The sequence below is a fragment of the Anomaloglossus baeobatrachus genome, chromosome 4 (assembly GCF_048569485.1).
Source record: "Anomaloglossus baeobatrachus isolate aAnoBae1 chromosome 4, aAnoBae1.hap1, whole genome shotgun sequence".
Lineage (NCBI taxonomy): Eukaryota > Metazoa > Chordata > Amphibia > Anura > Aromobatidae > Anomaloglossus > Anomaloglossus baeobatrachus.
In genome coordinates this window covers 452,609,662-452,622,535 of record NC_134356.1, presented here as the reverse complement: position 1 = coordinate 452,622,535, position 12,874 = coordinate 452,609,662, and the positions used below count along the sequence as shown (strand labels likewise).

Here is a 12,874-nt window from a genome sequence, read left to right as displayed (position 1 = left end):
TAGCTCTGTTTTAGGTTTGGATGCTAGAGAAGTCATCAACAGTTGACAGGAGTGGTTGTGAACCATTTGGGTTACAGCATATGAGTGGACCACCTCTAAGGCAATTGAAATATGGAAAATCTTTGGCATGGAAGAACTTGACTGTCCCACACAGCTCTGACCACAATCCTATCTAACACCATTGGGTCGAACCAGAACAGAGATGGTGAATTAGGTCTCAGCCAATATCAGTGTCTGATCTCACAAATACTCTTCTGGATAAATAGGCAAATAATAATAACTTTTATTTTTATCGTGCCAACCTACTCCGCAGCACTTAACAATTCAGAAGGTTCGTGTACAAAAAACATGAAAAATTCCCACAGACTACAAAATCTTGCAGAAAGCCTTCGGAGAGGAGTGGAAGTTATTCTAGAAAATGGACCCACTGCATATTAACCCATAGAGACATAGAATGGGAGGTCATAAAAGCTCCTGTAGGTGTAATGTGAAGTTTTCCGAATACACTAGTCTGGAGATAAAAAAACTTACTTTTCTTCCATCTGTTTCTGTAGAGAGTTGACTAGTTCTTCCAACCGGACTTTTTCTGTACTGCATTCTGTATACTATAAAGTGTATAAAATATACATCCATATAAAATAAATTCTGTTGTCAAATGGGTGTCGAAAAAGTTAAACAAATTTCCTAACAGCAGAGAATATGATAAAATAAAAATATATATGTTACTTACTTGTTAAAGGGGTTTTTCCAATTCAAATATTATGAACCCGTATGCTTGCAGACTTCTAAAATATCAAACTGAGATTTTGACCACCCTCTCTGGGTCCAGTGCTGCCTCTCCAGTCTTTGTTGATAAGCTGCAGTAGTGATGTCATTCAATCATTGGGTTCAGGCTCATGGCATCTACATTGGCAGATCTGATAAGCCCAGTGATTAACTGCAGCGCTGTAGCTATTGACAGCAGAGGTGTAGCTTATCAACGAAGATTGATGCAGCGGCAGAGAAGTAATGTTGGACCTGGGGAGTAAAAGCTCAGTTATTCTAGAAGTTTGCAGAGGTCATGTATGCAATATCATCAATCCAGGATGACAATAGCAGAGGCGCTGGAGTGGCAAGGTGGGGTGGGGTGTTATTGGTTTAATAATCCTGCACAACCCCTTTAACATTACTTGCCTTTTTACTCTAAAGAAAATCATTGGAAGCAATTGCACTATTTGTTTAAAAAGGCACACACCACCTTTTTAAAAATATTAAAAATAATAAAAAAAATAAAAATAAAAATATAGATTTAAAAATAAAATAAATATTTAAAAATAAAATAAATTTTGCATATTTTTAGACTATACTAAATTTAGAAAATAAAATCTGCATTTCCCATAAGCAAGTGCAGATTTACATCAAAATGTAAGACATTTTTCTGGTATAGCACTTAAAAGGAACCTGTCATGCCAAAAACTCCATTAACCGGCAGTTATGGGTTTAATCTGCAGGATAATAGCATTCTAAAGCTTTGTGGCCACGGCACTGAGAGCCCGGCTACAGGGAGGAAATCGACTTTATTCCTCCCAGCAGCCTTCGGCTTTCAGTCATAGAAGCGTGTCAGAACTAGAGATGAGCGAACCTGAGGCTCGAGGTTCGTAAACCAATTTCCAAAAAGAAACAAGGTTCAGGTTTGAAGTTAGAGCGAGTGACGAGTAAGAACCTTTCCAGAAATCAGGGCCGTACTTGGGTATGAGTGATGCTCAGCCCTGTGCGAGTCGCGTGCAGTGTTTCAGCAGCTAACATTAGGGGTTAAATTAGCATGACTAGATGTAGTGTACACACACAAAAACAAAAAAAATAAATACATTTTTATTAATCTCACCCACCGTGCCCGGAAGTGTTTTACAATGGCCCATAAGCAAAACACTTCCGGGACAGGGTGGGTGGGGTTTTTTTTTGGGGTGGGGTGGGGTATATATGTGTGTGTACACTACATCTGATTACACTGATTTAACCATAAATGTAAGCCAATCAAACACTGCATGCGGCTTGCACAGGGCTGTGCATCACTCATACCCAAGCACAGCGCTGCTCGCTTGAGAGGTTTGTACTTGTCACTCGCTCGAACCCAAACCTTGTTTTTTGGAAGTCGGTTTTTGAACCCGGAACTCGAGCCTCAGGTTTTCTGACCTCTAGTTAGAACGGCTTCAGTCACCTCTCCAGCGTATAGTGAACGATAGCCCTGACACTAACAGTGTTTGAGTGCTTAGCCAGCTGTCAGTCAGTGGCGGGGAGTGGTTCTTGCCACCGCTCACTATGAACAGGAATGGTGACTGAAGCCGTGCCCCTATGACTGAAATCTGGAAATTTCAATATGAATAAAGGTCATTTCCTGCCGCTAGCCAGGGTTTTCACTGCAAAACTCACACAGCTTAAGAACACTACTAACCTGTAGATTAACCCTATTGTTTGGTGACATGACAGGTTCCCTTTAACAAACTTGTTTTTTGGCCTTGCCCTCTCATGGTACCCCACACCCATGTTTTCAACTTTTGTAGAGAAATTGGTGACTTTTTGCAGTTTAGCATAGAAGGGCTATTGGTTTATATCAGAGCGTCTCAAATATTTTCAGCAGAGGCATCACCATCTGGAATGGAACTACAAAAATAACATTTTAAATAATTTGTCTTCTAAACCCAGTATAATATTAAAATAGAAGTACACAATGAGTCAATTATGCAGCTAAACTAGAGATTGCACAGTCATAGGAGGACTGTTCAGAATATAAACATGTGTATGAAAACTGCCTCCCCAGCTGCGTCTCATCGACAACTAGGGGTCGCCTCACTGGTGACATCAGCCTCAAAATTTGAGAACCCCTGGATTATTTAGCCTTCAGCAGTAGTTCAGGGCACATGTTTTATGGAGATAACGTTGTTGTCAGAGAATGAATATAACCTAAGTGGTCATTACAAACCTGATCTCGCGCAGACTCCAGTTCATGGTACTGCTCTTCCAGTTCTGTGTCTTTTGTCTTCAACATGTTCCAGACCTTCTGTAATTCTTTCCGGACCAGTATTAACTCAGAGTCCACTTCTTCTAAGGAAGCCTGATTAAGAAACATCCAGATCGGATACCAATGAAAGACCAGGAATTACATTTAAAGGGGCTTCCAAGTTTTCTACATTGGTGCCCTCTCAGTTTATATGAGACTGAGGGGTCTGATATCCAGTATCCCCACCAATCATTATCAGCTTTAGCAGAGGTCAGATATAAACAGTGTATGGAGCAGGGACAGCACACCTCCATACACTATGTAGTTGCTGTTATTAGGTGCTGCAGCTCAGCTCTCATTGAATTGAATAGGAATTGGGTTGCAGTACCCAAGAACGGCCAATAAACAGTGATTGTAGGGGGGTACTGGATGTTGGATTCCCAAAATTGGATAGTGATGACTTACCCCAATAGTCCAGTCAAAATACGAAAAAAAAAACCCTTTACCCTGAACAAATTCCAAGAAAGCGTTTTATTGTTTTTTTTGGTAGTATTACATGTAGGGAAAAACATACTATAAGTTTACCAAGATAGGGTTACCACAAAGGGTCCAAATGTGATGTCAAAGAATATGGCCGCCAAAGCTGTAAAATGTTAAAGGCAACTCGCCTTTCAGTGCCTATCATATTTCTTTTACAATCATATTTCTTTTACCTGAGGAAGTGGAATGTCCTAACATCAGAGGGCCTTGTGGACTCTGTCTGTGCCAGTGTCCTCTTCCTACAGTGATGCAATGCAGGGTTTCACTCACCAGAGCTTTGTCACCAGTGAACAACACAAGGAGGCAAGAATGTCAAGGACGAGAAAAGATCGTGAAGACCTGGAGAAAATTGCAGATAAACTCGAGACCTTTTCACCTTTCTCTGATGAAGTGTCTCTTCGTAACATTATCGCCAGTGTCGATGCAAATAAGGATGTGAATGTCCATAACCTGTTCACCATTGGCAGAGAAATAGTGGCAACAATGGAGGGTCAATCACTGTTTTCAGTTAAGTACAAGCGGTCAATGAAAGCCAAGACCCTGGCATCCAGTGAGGTAATTGATGTTGCTAAGGACAAAACAATAGACCCCGCTCTTTTGTTCCAAAGGTTTCTTGTGGTGTCTCAAACTGCTGATCTTTCTCTTGATGAGGTGATGGCCTATGAACTTTCACCATACCCACCATCCCTCTTTTAGGCAAAACATCTCTTACACAAACCAAACAAAGCACAACTGATGGCTGCTATAAAAGAACAGAGTTCAGATGATGCAGTACTCAAGGATGTACCAGAAGTGGAACATTATGTTCTTAATGGAGGTTCTCTTCTCCATCGACTGAAGTGGTCAGAAGGAAAGACATATTGTAAAATTGCTGAAGACTATGCATCTTTCACAGTAAAGCACTATGGTAAGGCTACGAAAGTATTTGATGGTTACATTGGAGTACCAAACACTAAAGACATTACCGCAAAAATCAAACAAGTAACCAAGTGAACATTGCTGAAGGAACGAAATTTGTCGGGAAAAAGGAAGAATTTCTTTTGAATGTGGAGAACAAACAGTCTCTTATCAATCTCGTTTCACAGCGCATGAATGACAGAGGTTGCCACGTAATACAATCAGAGGGGGATGCAGATGTGGAGATTGTTAAGGCAGCAGTGTCAATGTCATGCAACAAAATTACTAGTCTCATTGGCGAAGATACAGATGTTTTGGTGTTGTTACTTCATAACGCGTCAACCAGCGATGGCAACAAGCTTTATTTCTAGTCGGATAAAGGGAGTCCTGCAACAGTATACGACATTAAGGTTATGAAGAAGTTCCTGGGAAACCATGTCTGCAGCAGTCTTCTGTTCCTGTATGCATTCACGGGTTGCGATACCACTTCCGCGGACCATGTCAAGAAGGGCATTGTGACAATATGAGTGAGGAAAAAAGTGTCTGATGATGAAAATAGTGACTATTGACCTGACACGGTTATTCAGTGATGAAGTAGGTCTTGAAAAGCACTGTGTATTAATTCTATAATTTCTAGAAATGTACATGTATGTCATTACGTCATTGATGATGTCATGACCTCGCCTGTCCATGTAGCTAGTATAAAACTTTGTATAAAAATTGTTATATGAAAATATATAGTATAAAAAATGCAAACACTTCTGTAACCTACAGCTTTGAAATAGGGAAATATTCGTTATTTTTAGTGCGATGGCTATCATCGTCTTATGGTGTCATAGTTAGGACCTTTGTGGTGATCAATTTTTGGAAAACTTTTAATATGTTGTTCACCACATAGAATAGTAATAAAAAAAATCATAAAACGCTTTCTTAGAATTTGTTCCGGGTCAAACCTTATTTTGACTGGACTACAAGGGTAGGTCATCAATTTAGAAGAAATCCTGGAGACCCCCTTTAAAATTATGCTCCTGGAAATTACCTTATTATTGTTATTCTATTTTCATGACAGGATACAACATAAAATGTATATATTATTTGATGCTCACCTTGAAATCACCAGATTTCTTATGTCTTAGCTCATCCAGTTCCTATTTTAGAGGCAGATCAAAGGCTTAATACAATGTAATGAGACAGCATTATATAACAAAAAGGAGATGAAGGTATCACTTAATGAAAAACATCCCTTCTTTCAGCTTTGCAACATTTTAGCTCAATTATGTAAGGTTTATCAAGGTGCTATAAAACTTCCCAAATGTGCATCTTATTTCTAGTGACATAGGTAACTGAGTATTATATGCACCATTGCGTATGTCAGGGAAAACAAAAGGATAATACTGGTTAAAATACAACCTATAGGATAATTATTACCCTCTAAATAATTAAAGGTATTGGCTGAGACTGACATATTGATGACCCATCCGAATCGGTCATCAGTATGACATTGGTGGTTCCCACACTGGCACCCCCATTGATCAGCTGAAATTCTCTCTGGCAGAGGCCATATATAAGTGATGTACATAGTAGCTCCTTATATAGATTAATGGATGCTGCCGAGTACCGTTATTATATCTCCCATTTACTTGCTCAACATAAATATTTTAGTCCTGGACAAACCCTGTAAAATTCCTGTAAATATTGACAGGGTCTACCGATAAAAATGATCTTATGCCTATTGTCAGCTTTCCAATTTCTCACCTCTTTTAGAGTAAATAAAAGCTCATCATTCTGCTCCTTTTCTTCTCTTTCTTTTTCCAGCTGCTGCTGTAAACTGGATATTTCAAATCTGAAATGATACAAAATGATACTGACAATTAAGACACATGCAGAAAAGAAAGAAACCCACTTTGGAAGTCAATTGATATTCAAATATACTGAAAGCGACTATATGAAGGGGTATTCTAGTTTAAGATAAATTTTATTTTTTGGATTATAAAAATGTATACAATTTCCCACTATACTCTTTGAAAACAGTAAGATCCTCACAGTTTTTTAGAGGTTTGTAAATATACTGTAAAGGTAGACAGTACAGCTGTTTAAAGGCCGACACAGACAGAAGAGGTTCCCCCATGCAGGAACAGTATATGCGTCCTTTGTAGCCCAATATTGTATCTGTGATACAATATTGTGCTGCAAAGGGCGCATATAGTGTTCCTGCATGGGGAACCTTACTTTTTGTGCCCTTGTGTGGTTGCACAGGTTGTACCAATGGTATGTCCCCCCTGCTGCTGGGTGCTTATTATACTGGAAGTAGGAACTGAATGTCATTATTGAATGACTACAAGAAGAGATCTTGAAAAACTTAAGAATTTGATAGAGAAAATATAAAAAAAACACAAACAGTTTAACTATTTGCTACGCATTAAAGTGGTTGGTCCGGCCTCACTCTATGCCACTGCAGACTTGTGAACCTTCACAAAGCAAATTGCGCCTGCTGTCAGGATATTCCAGTGCCAGGAGCAGGTAGTCATGCATAATTTCTGACTAGACTCAGAGCGTGGCCGAAAGTATAAGGCTATGTGCGCACTGGGAAATGGAATTTTCTTGAGAAAATTCCGCATGCTCTCAAAGATTACCGCACCCGCGGTAAAAAACCGCGGGAAACCGCACCCGAAAACCGCATGCGGTTTGCTGCGGTTTTACCGCGGTATTGTTCGCGGTATTGCCGCGGTTTTGCCGTGTGCGGGTTGGGATGTGCTTTATTGCATTCAATGCAATAAAGCACATTGAAGAAAAAAAAAAAAAAAGTCATTTAATTCTGAGATAGTAGATAGACAGAAGAATAGATAGAGGGATAGACAGACAGATAGAGGGATAGATAGAGGGATAGATAGAGGACAGATCGCTGCATTTCCCACGGTCGGCAGTGAGTTCACATTACCGGCCGTGGGAAATGACCGGTAATTACCTCTGCTGTTGCTGCTTTCATTCAGCGCTGTGTCTGTGACAGTCGCGGCTGGATGGAAGCAGCGCAGGACCTGTGGATTACGCCGGAGCTGTGGATTACACCGGAGCTGTGGATTACGCCGGAGCGGTGGATTACGCCGGAGCTTTGGTGCGGGAGGGGTTAATAAAATGGTGAACGAGGCTTGTTTGTTTTATTTAAAATAAAGGATTTTTCGGTGTCTGTGTTTTATTCACTTTACTTATGGGTTGATCATGTCAGCTGTCACATAGACGCTGCCATGATCAAGCCTGGAGTTAATGGCGGTGGTCCCCCACCATCATTAACCCCTTGTATTACCTTGCTGCCACTGCTACACGGCGGCAAGAAGAGCCGAGGACACGCCGGTGCTGCCGCATAATGCATGCGACAGTGCCGGGGCAGCTGCGGCTGATATTCTCGGCTGCGGGAGGGGGAGTGAGGCGGGGGACATTATCCCTGCCCCTCTCCCTCCCCAGCCTGAGAATACCGGGCCGCCGCTGTGTGCTTACCTCAAATGGACGGTAAATATGCAGCGGAGCCCACGTTCTTTGTTTTCTATATTTCCGTTTTCTTTCTATGTGTGTTCTATGTGTCTGTGTCTGTGTTCTATGTGTCTGTGATGTCTGTGTGTGTGTGATCTGTGTTTGTGTTTACTCTCTGCACGGCTTCCTCTTCCTGTAATGACATCACTTCCCTCCAAACCGCAGACAGGCGATGTACATTGCGGAGGTAAACCGCGAAATACCGCAGGGAATAACGCAGCAAAACGCAGTGAACCGCACAGAATTTGCTGCCTGCGTTATTCCCTGCGGAATTTCATGATTAACATTGGAGTCAATGGAGTGAAATCCCGCAGCGACGTGCGGAAAAGAATTGACATGCACTTGTTTTTGCTGCGGGATTCCCGCAGCAAAACATGCAGCTGTCAAATTCCGCCCAGTGCGCACAGGATTTTTTTTCTCCATAGGATTTGCTGGTGATTCACTGCAGAGATGTTATGAACATTTTCTGCAGCGAAACATGCAGCAAATCCGCGGAAAATCCGTGGCAAAATCCGGTAAGTGTGCACATAGCCTTAAGCAAGGTTCTACATGTCTAGTTGGCACATGACTGCATGTATGCAAATCTTGTGCTTGCGGTCACATGCCCACCAGCTCCCAGTGCCGGAGAATCCTGACAGCGTGTGCACTGCATGCTGTCAGGAATCAGAAGTCTGTAGTCACACAGAGTTGATTGGTTTAAATACCAACTTGAAACTCATGCAAATTTAATACAATATGCAACGTTTCTTATTCACACTAATGCACTTGTAACTCTATTGATCAAGCTGACAGTCCTGGAGTAATACAAAGTAATTTATTTTATCACCAGCTCAGAGAACTATACTACACTGTTAAGGACAGACTGCCCTTTCCATTTTGGTCAGCTGAATTAAGGTACCGTCACACATAACGAGATCGCTAGCGAGATTTGCAGCTGAGTCACGGTTTTCGTGACGCAGTAGCGATCCCGTTAGCGATCTTGTTATGTTTGACACCTACCAGCGATCAGGCCCCTGCTGTGAGATCTCTAGTCGTTGCAGAATGGTCCAGGCCATTTTCTTCAAAGGCGATGTCCTGCTGGGCAGGACACATCGCTGTGTTTGACACTGTGTGACAGGGTCACAGTGACTGCTGAGATCGTTATACAGGTCGCTACTGCGACCTGTATTGTTCCTGCATCGCTGGTAAGATCTGACTGTGTGACATCTCACCAGCGACCTCCCAGCGACTTACCTGCGATCCCTATCAGGTCGCATCGTTTTTGGGATCGCTGGTAAGCCGTTGTGTGTGACTGGGCCTTTAGAAGTCACAATCAAAAGATTCAAACATTTCTCATGTTTAGAAATGGGATCTACCAAGAAACAAACCTTTGTGATAAGGCTATAGAGCTCTGGATTTCCACATTACTGATAGAATCCTGAAAGACATATAATAAACATGTATCAAAAATGCTTATTTTTAATCAGTATTAAACAATTGCATTAAAATAGGGTTTTAAAGTATTCCAAAACATTTTAGATAATTTATGATGTAGCAGTTCGTCTGTGAGATTGGAACAGACTGGCTAGTCTTTAATGTCCATGCAGATCAATAAGTCTGGGGTGCCAATGATTCTGTAGCTAGTTCACCAGTTGTCCTTCTTAGGACCACGTCTGGTAGATCCTAACAACATCAAACTAGGAAGACCCAACAATGAGATCTGTTTAGCTTCACAATTTGGCTCAAAAGTAGTTTATCCCTATGCTATGCTTTTTTCCTGATTCCAACATATCATCTTCTAAAATCTGACTATTCACTTGCTGCCAAATGTATCTCTCCAAATGTCAAGTGCTGTTGTGATAAGTGAAGTGCATAATATTATGTTATCAGTGCTTTCAATGAGATTATGTCCTGCATACATCTGTTGGACTAATTGACTATGTTGTGAATGTTTGCTCATAATAACACTGACCTGGCTTCTCTCTGCAGCAAGTTTAGTTTCCAGTTCTCCCACCCTGCACTGTAGCACTTCCCGGCGACTTTGTTCCAATTCCAGCTGCTGCCGGCAAGCATCCAGCTCAATGCGAAGAACAGATCCATTTTCACTCTGTGTAACAAATCACTGTTATTGTTGCATTTATAATTGTTAGTCAATATGATACAATCTTTACATATGATAAGGATATCATCTAATCTCACTTTAACACACAGTACATATAGCAAACCTTTATATAGTGTTACCAATTTCACCAATTTATAAGGGGTGGTATGTGCATAGTAACATACATTATCTATTGCCAGTCTTAAAGGGGTCAATTGGTCTTCTGATAAAAGTCTGCAGTCACGTTGTATGACTGCAGACTTCTGAATCCTGACAGCCACATTACGGGTGTGTGCCCACGATCAGTGTTTGCTGCGTTTGGACGCAGCATCCTTCAGCTGCGTCCAAAATGCTGTGTTGTACAGTACAAGCATAGTGGATGGGATTTTTAGAAATCCCGTGCCCACTGTACTTGTTTTCTCCACAGCAAACACTGACCTGCGGTGCGTTCCAGACCGCAGCATGTCAGTTGTTTGCTGTGGATTCGCATGCGTCCTCTGTAGGGAGATCACAAGCGAGAGACCGCAGCGCACTGAACCCTGATCATGGGTACAAGCAGCTGCGATCTCATTCATTCACCTGTGGAGGAGACGCGGGGCCCCGCAGGTCAGGACCCGCTGTGTCCATGACGCAGTGAGTCCTGATCGTGGGCACATACTCTAAGGGGTACTTTGCACGCTGCGACATCGTTGGGGTCAAATCGAAAGTGACGCACATCCGGCGCCGGTAATGACGTCGCAACGTGTAAAGCCTAGATGCGCCGATAAACAAACGCAAAAGCGCCGAAAATTGGTGATCTGTGTAGCGTCAGTCATTTTCATAATGTCGCACCAATAGGAGATACGATGTTGTTACTCGTTCCTGCGGCAGCACACATCTCTGTGTGTGAAGCCGCAGGAGCGAGGAACATCTCCTTACCTGCCTCCACCGGCTATGCGGAAGGAAGGAGGTGGGCGGGATGTTTACGTCCCGCTCATCTCCGCCCCTCCGCTTCTATTGGCCGCCTGCTGTGTGACGTCGCTGTGACGCCGCACGACCCGCATCCTTAGGAAGGAGGCGGATCGCCCGCTAGAGCGACGTCGCAGGGCAGGTAAGTGCGTGTGAAGCTGCCGTAGCGATAATGTTCGCTACGGCAGCTATCACAAGATAACGCATGTGCAACGGGGTCGGGTACTCGCCGATGCTAGCGATGTCGTAGCGTGCAAAGTACCCCTCAGACTAGTCATGCGTGGCTTCTATTAATACAAATGAATTGGGCACATCTAGTTGACATGTGACCGCATGTCTGCAAATCACATTCTTGTGGTCACGTGACCGCTCACTCTTATGCGGGTGTCACATGAGACGATACATCATGCGATATGTCGACGGGGTCACGTCGTAAGTGACGCACATCCGGCATCGTTTGATATATCGTAGCGTGTGACAACTACGAGCGACGGTGAACGAGCAAAAATACTCACCTTATCGTTGCTCGTTGACACGTCGCTCATTTTCAAAATGTCGTTTCTTCTTCTTTGCTCCGGTTGTTCATCGTACCAGGGGTAGCAAACATTTCTCCGTGTGACACTCCGGGAACAATGAACACAGCTTACCTGCGTCCTGCCGGCTATGCGGAAAGAAGGAGGTGGGCGGGATGTTTACGTCCCGCTCATCTCCGCCCCTCCGCTTCTATTGGCCGGCTGCTGTGTGACGTCGCTGTGACGCCGAACGTCCCACCCCCTTCAGGAAGTGGATGTTCGCCACCCACAGCGACGTCGCTCAGCAGGTAAGTGTGTGTGACGGGGGTTTAACGACTTTGTGCGCCACGGGCAACTAATTGCCCGTGACGCACAAACGATGGGGGCGGGTGCGATCGCACGATAGATCGTCTCGTGTGATGCCCGCATAAGGCTGTGTGCGCACGTTGCGTCGTTTCCCTGCAGAAATTTATGCAGGGATTTGACAGCACATTTGCACGTCAAATCGCTGCAGAAACACTGCATAATGAATGCAGTGTTTCTACAGAAAAAAAGCCGATTTCATGCGCTCTGGATTCAGCCTCTCCCATAGACAGAGCGGGACCTGCATCCAAAGCGCACAGAATAAGTGAAATGTTGCTTTTTTAGAACGCAGCGATTTGGAACAAAATTTTGGCATCCAAATCGCTGCACTCTCAAACGCAACGTGCACATGGATTATGTACAATCTTCATAGACTGTGCTGGGGACGCAGGTCGCATGCATTTACGCTGTGGTGCAATACGCAGCGTAAATGCATGAAATTCAGCAGCGTGCACATGAGCCCTTACTGGTGTGGTACCCCAGAGTTGGATACTATCAAAGTGTTTTATAGTCTTAACAGTATTTTACATTGTTTACATGAAATATGCAGCATACACTGGTAGATTAAGATTTAATCTCCCCACAGGCCTTGTTACCGGGGAGAATACCCTAGTGGGCACACCATTGACCACCTAGCTGACAGGGAAACCAGTAACACCGGAGTAAACTCCCGCATGCCCACAGCCACGTGCTTTTCACTGCTTTTCACTGTCACCGGAGCACCAGGATATGGACATGGCCACCACACCCATGACACATGCTAGAGGATCCGACCCATGCCCAGTGTCCTGGGTACATTGGGCTCCACATATCACACTGTCAATAGCGGTATTGCATGCTGTCAGGATTCAGAAATCTGTAGTCACATACAGTCTGCAGACTTTAATCAGAAGAACCCAAGAACTCTTTTAATGTGGTCATACACATGAAATAGCTATCAGATGAACCAACAGGTATCTCTTGACTCCCTCATACACATAAGCACTCAGTGCTCACATGTTTTCTCCCCTTAACACACAAAAGGGTCTACTG

The 12,874-nt window shown here is 43.2% G+C and overlaps 1 protein-coding gene across 1 annotated transcript in view; it reads right to left on the bottom strand.

Annotated features, from left to right (window-relative positions):
* The window catches only part of LOC142301663 (uncharacterized), a 150,302-nt gene that overhangs the window by 59,344 nt on the left and 78,084 nt on the right, over positions 1-12,874 (bottom strand). The window contains exons 12-17 of the mRNA XM_075342681.1: positions 9,891-10,025; positions 9,307-9,356; positions 6,170-6,257; positions 5,521-5,562; positions 2,960-3,091; positions 532-605 (exon numbers count right to left, since the gene is read on the bottom strand). Of these exons, the coding sequence (XP_075198796.1) occupies positions 532-605; positions 2,960-3,091; positions 5,521-5,562; positions 6,170-6,257; positions 9,307-9,356; positions 9,891-10,025 (521 nt within the window). The remainder of the gene's footprint in view (positions 1-531; positions 606-2,959; positions 3,092-5,520; positions 5,563-6,169; positions 6,258-9,306; positions 9,357-9,890; positions 10,026-12,874) is intronic.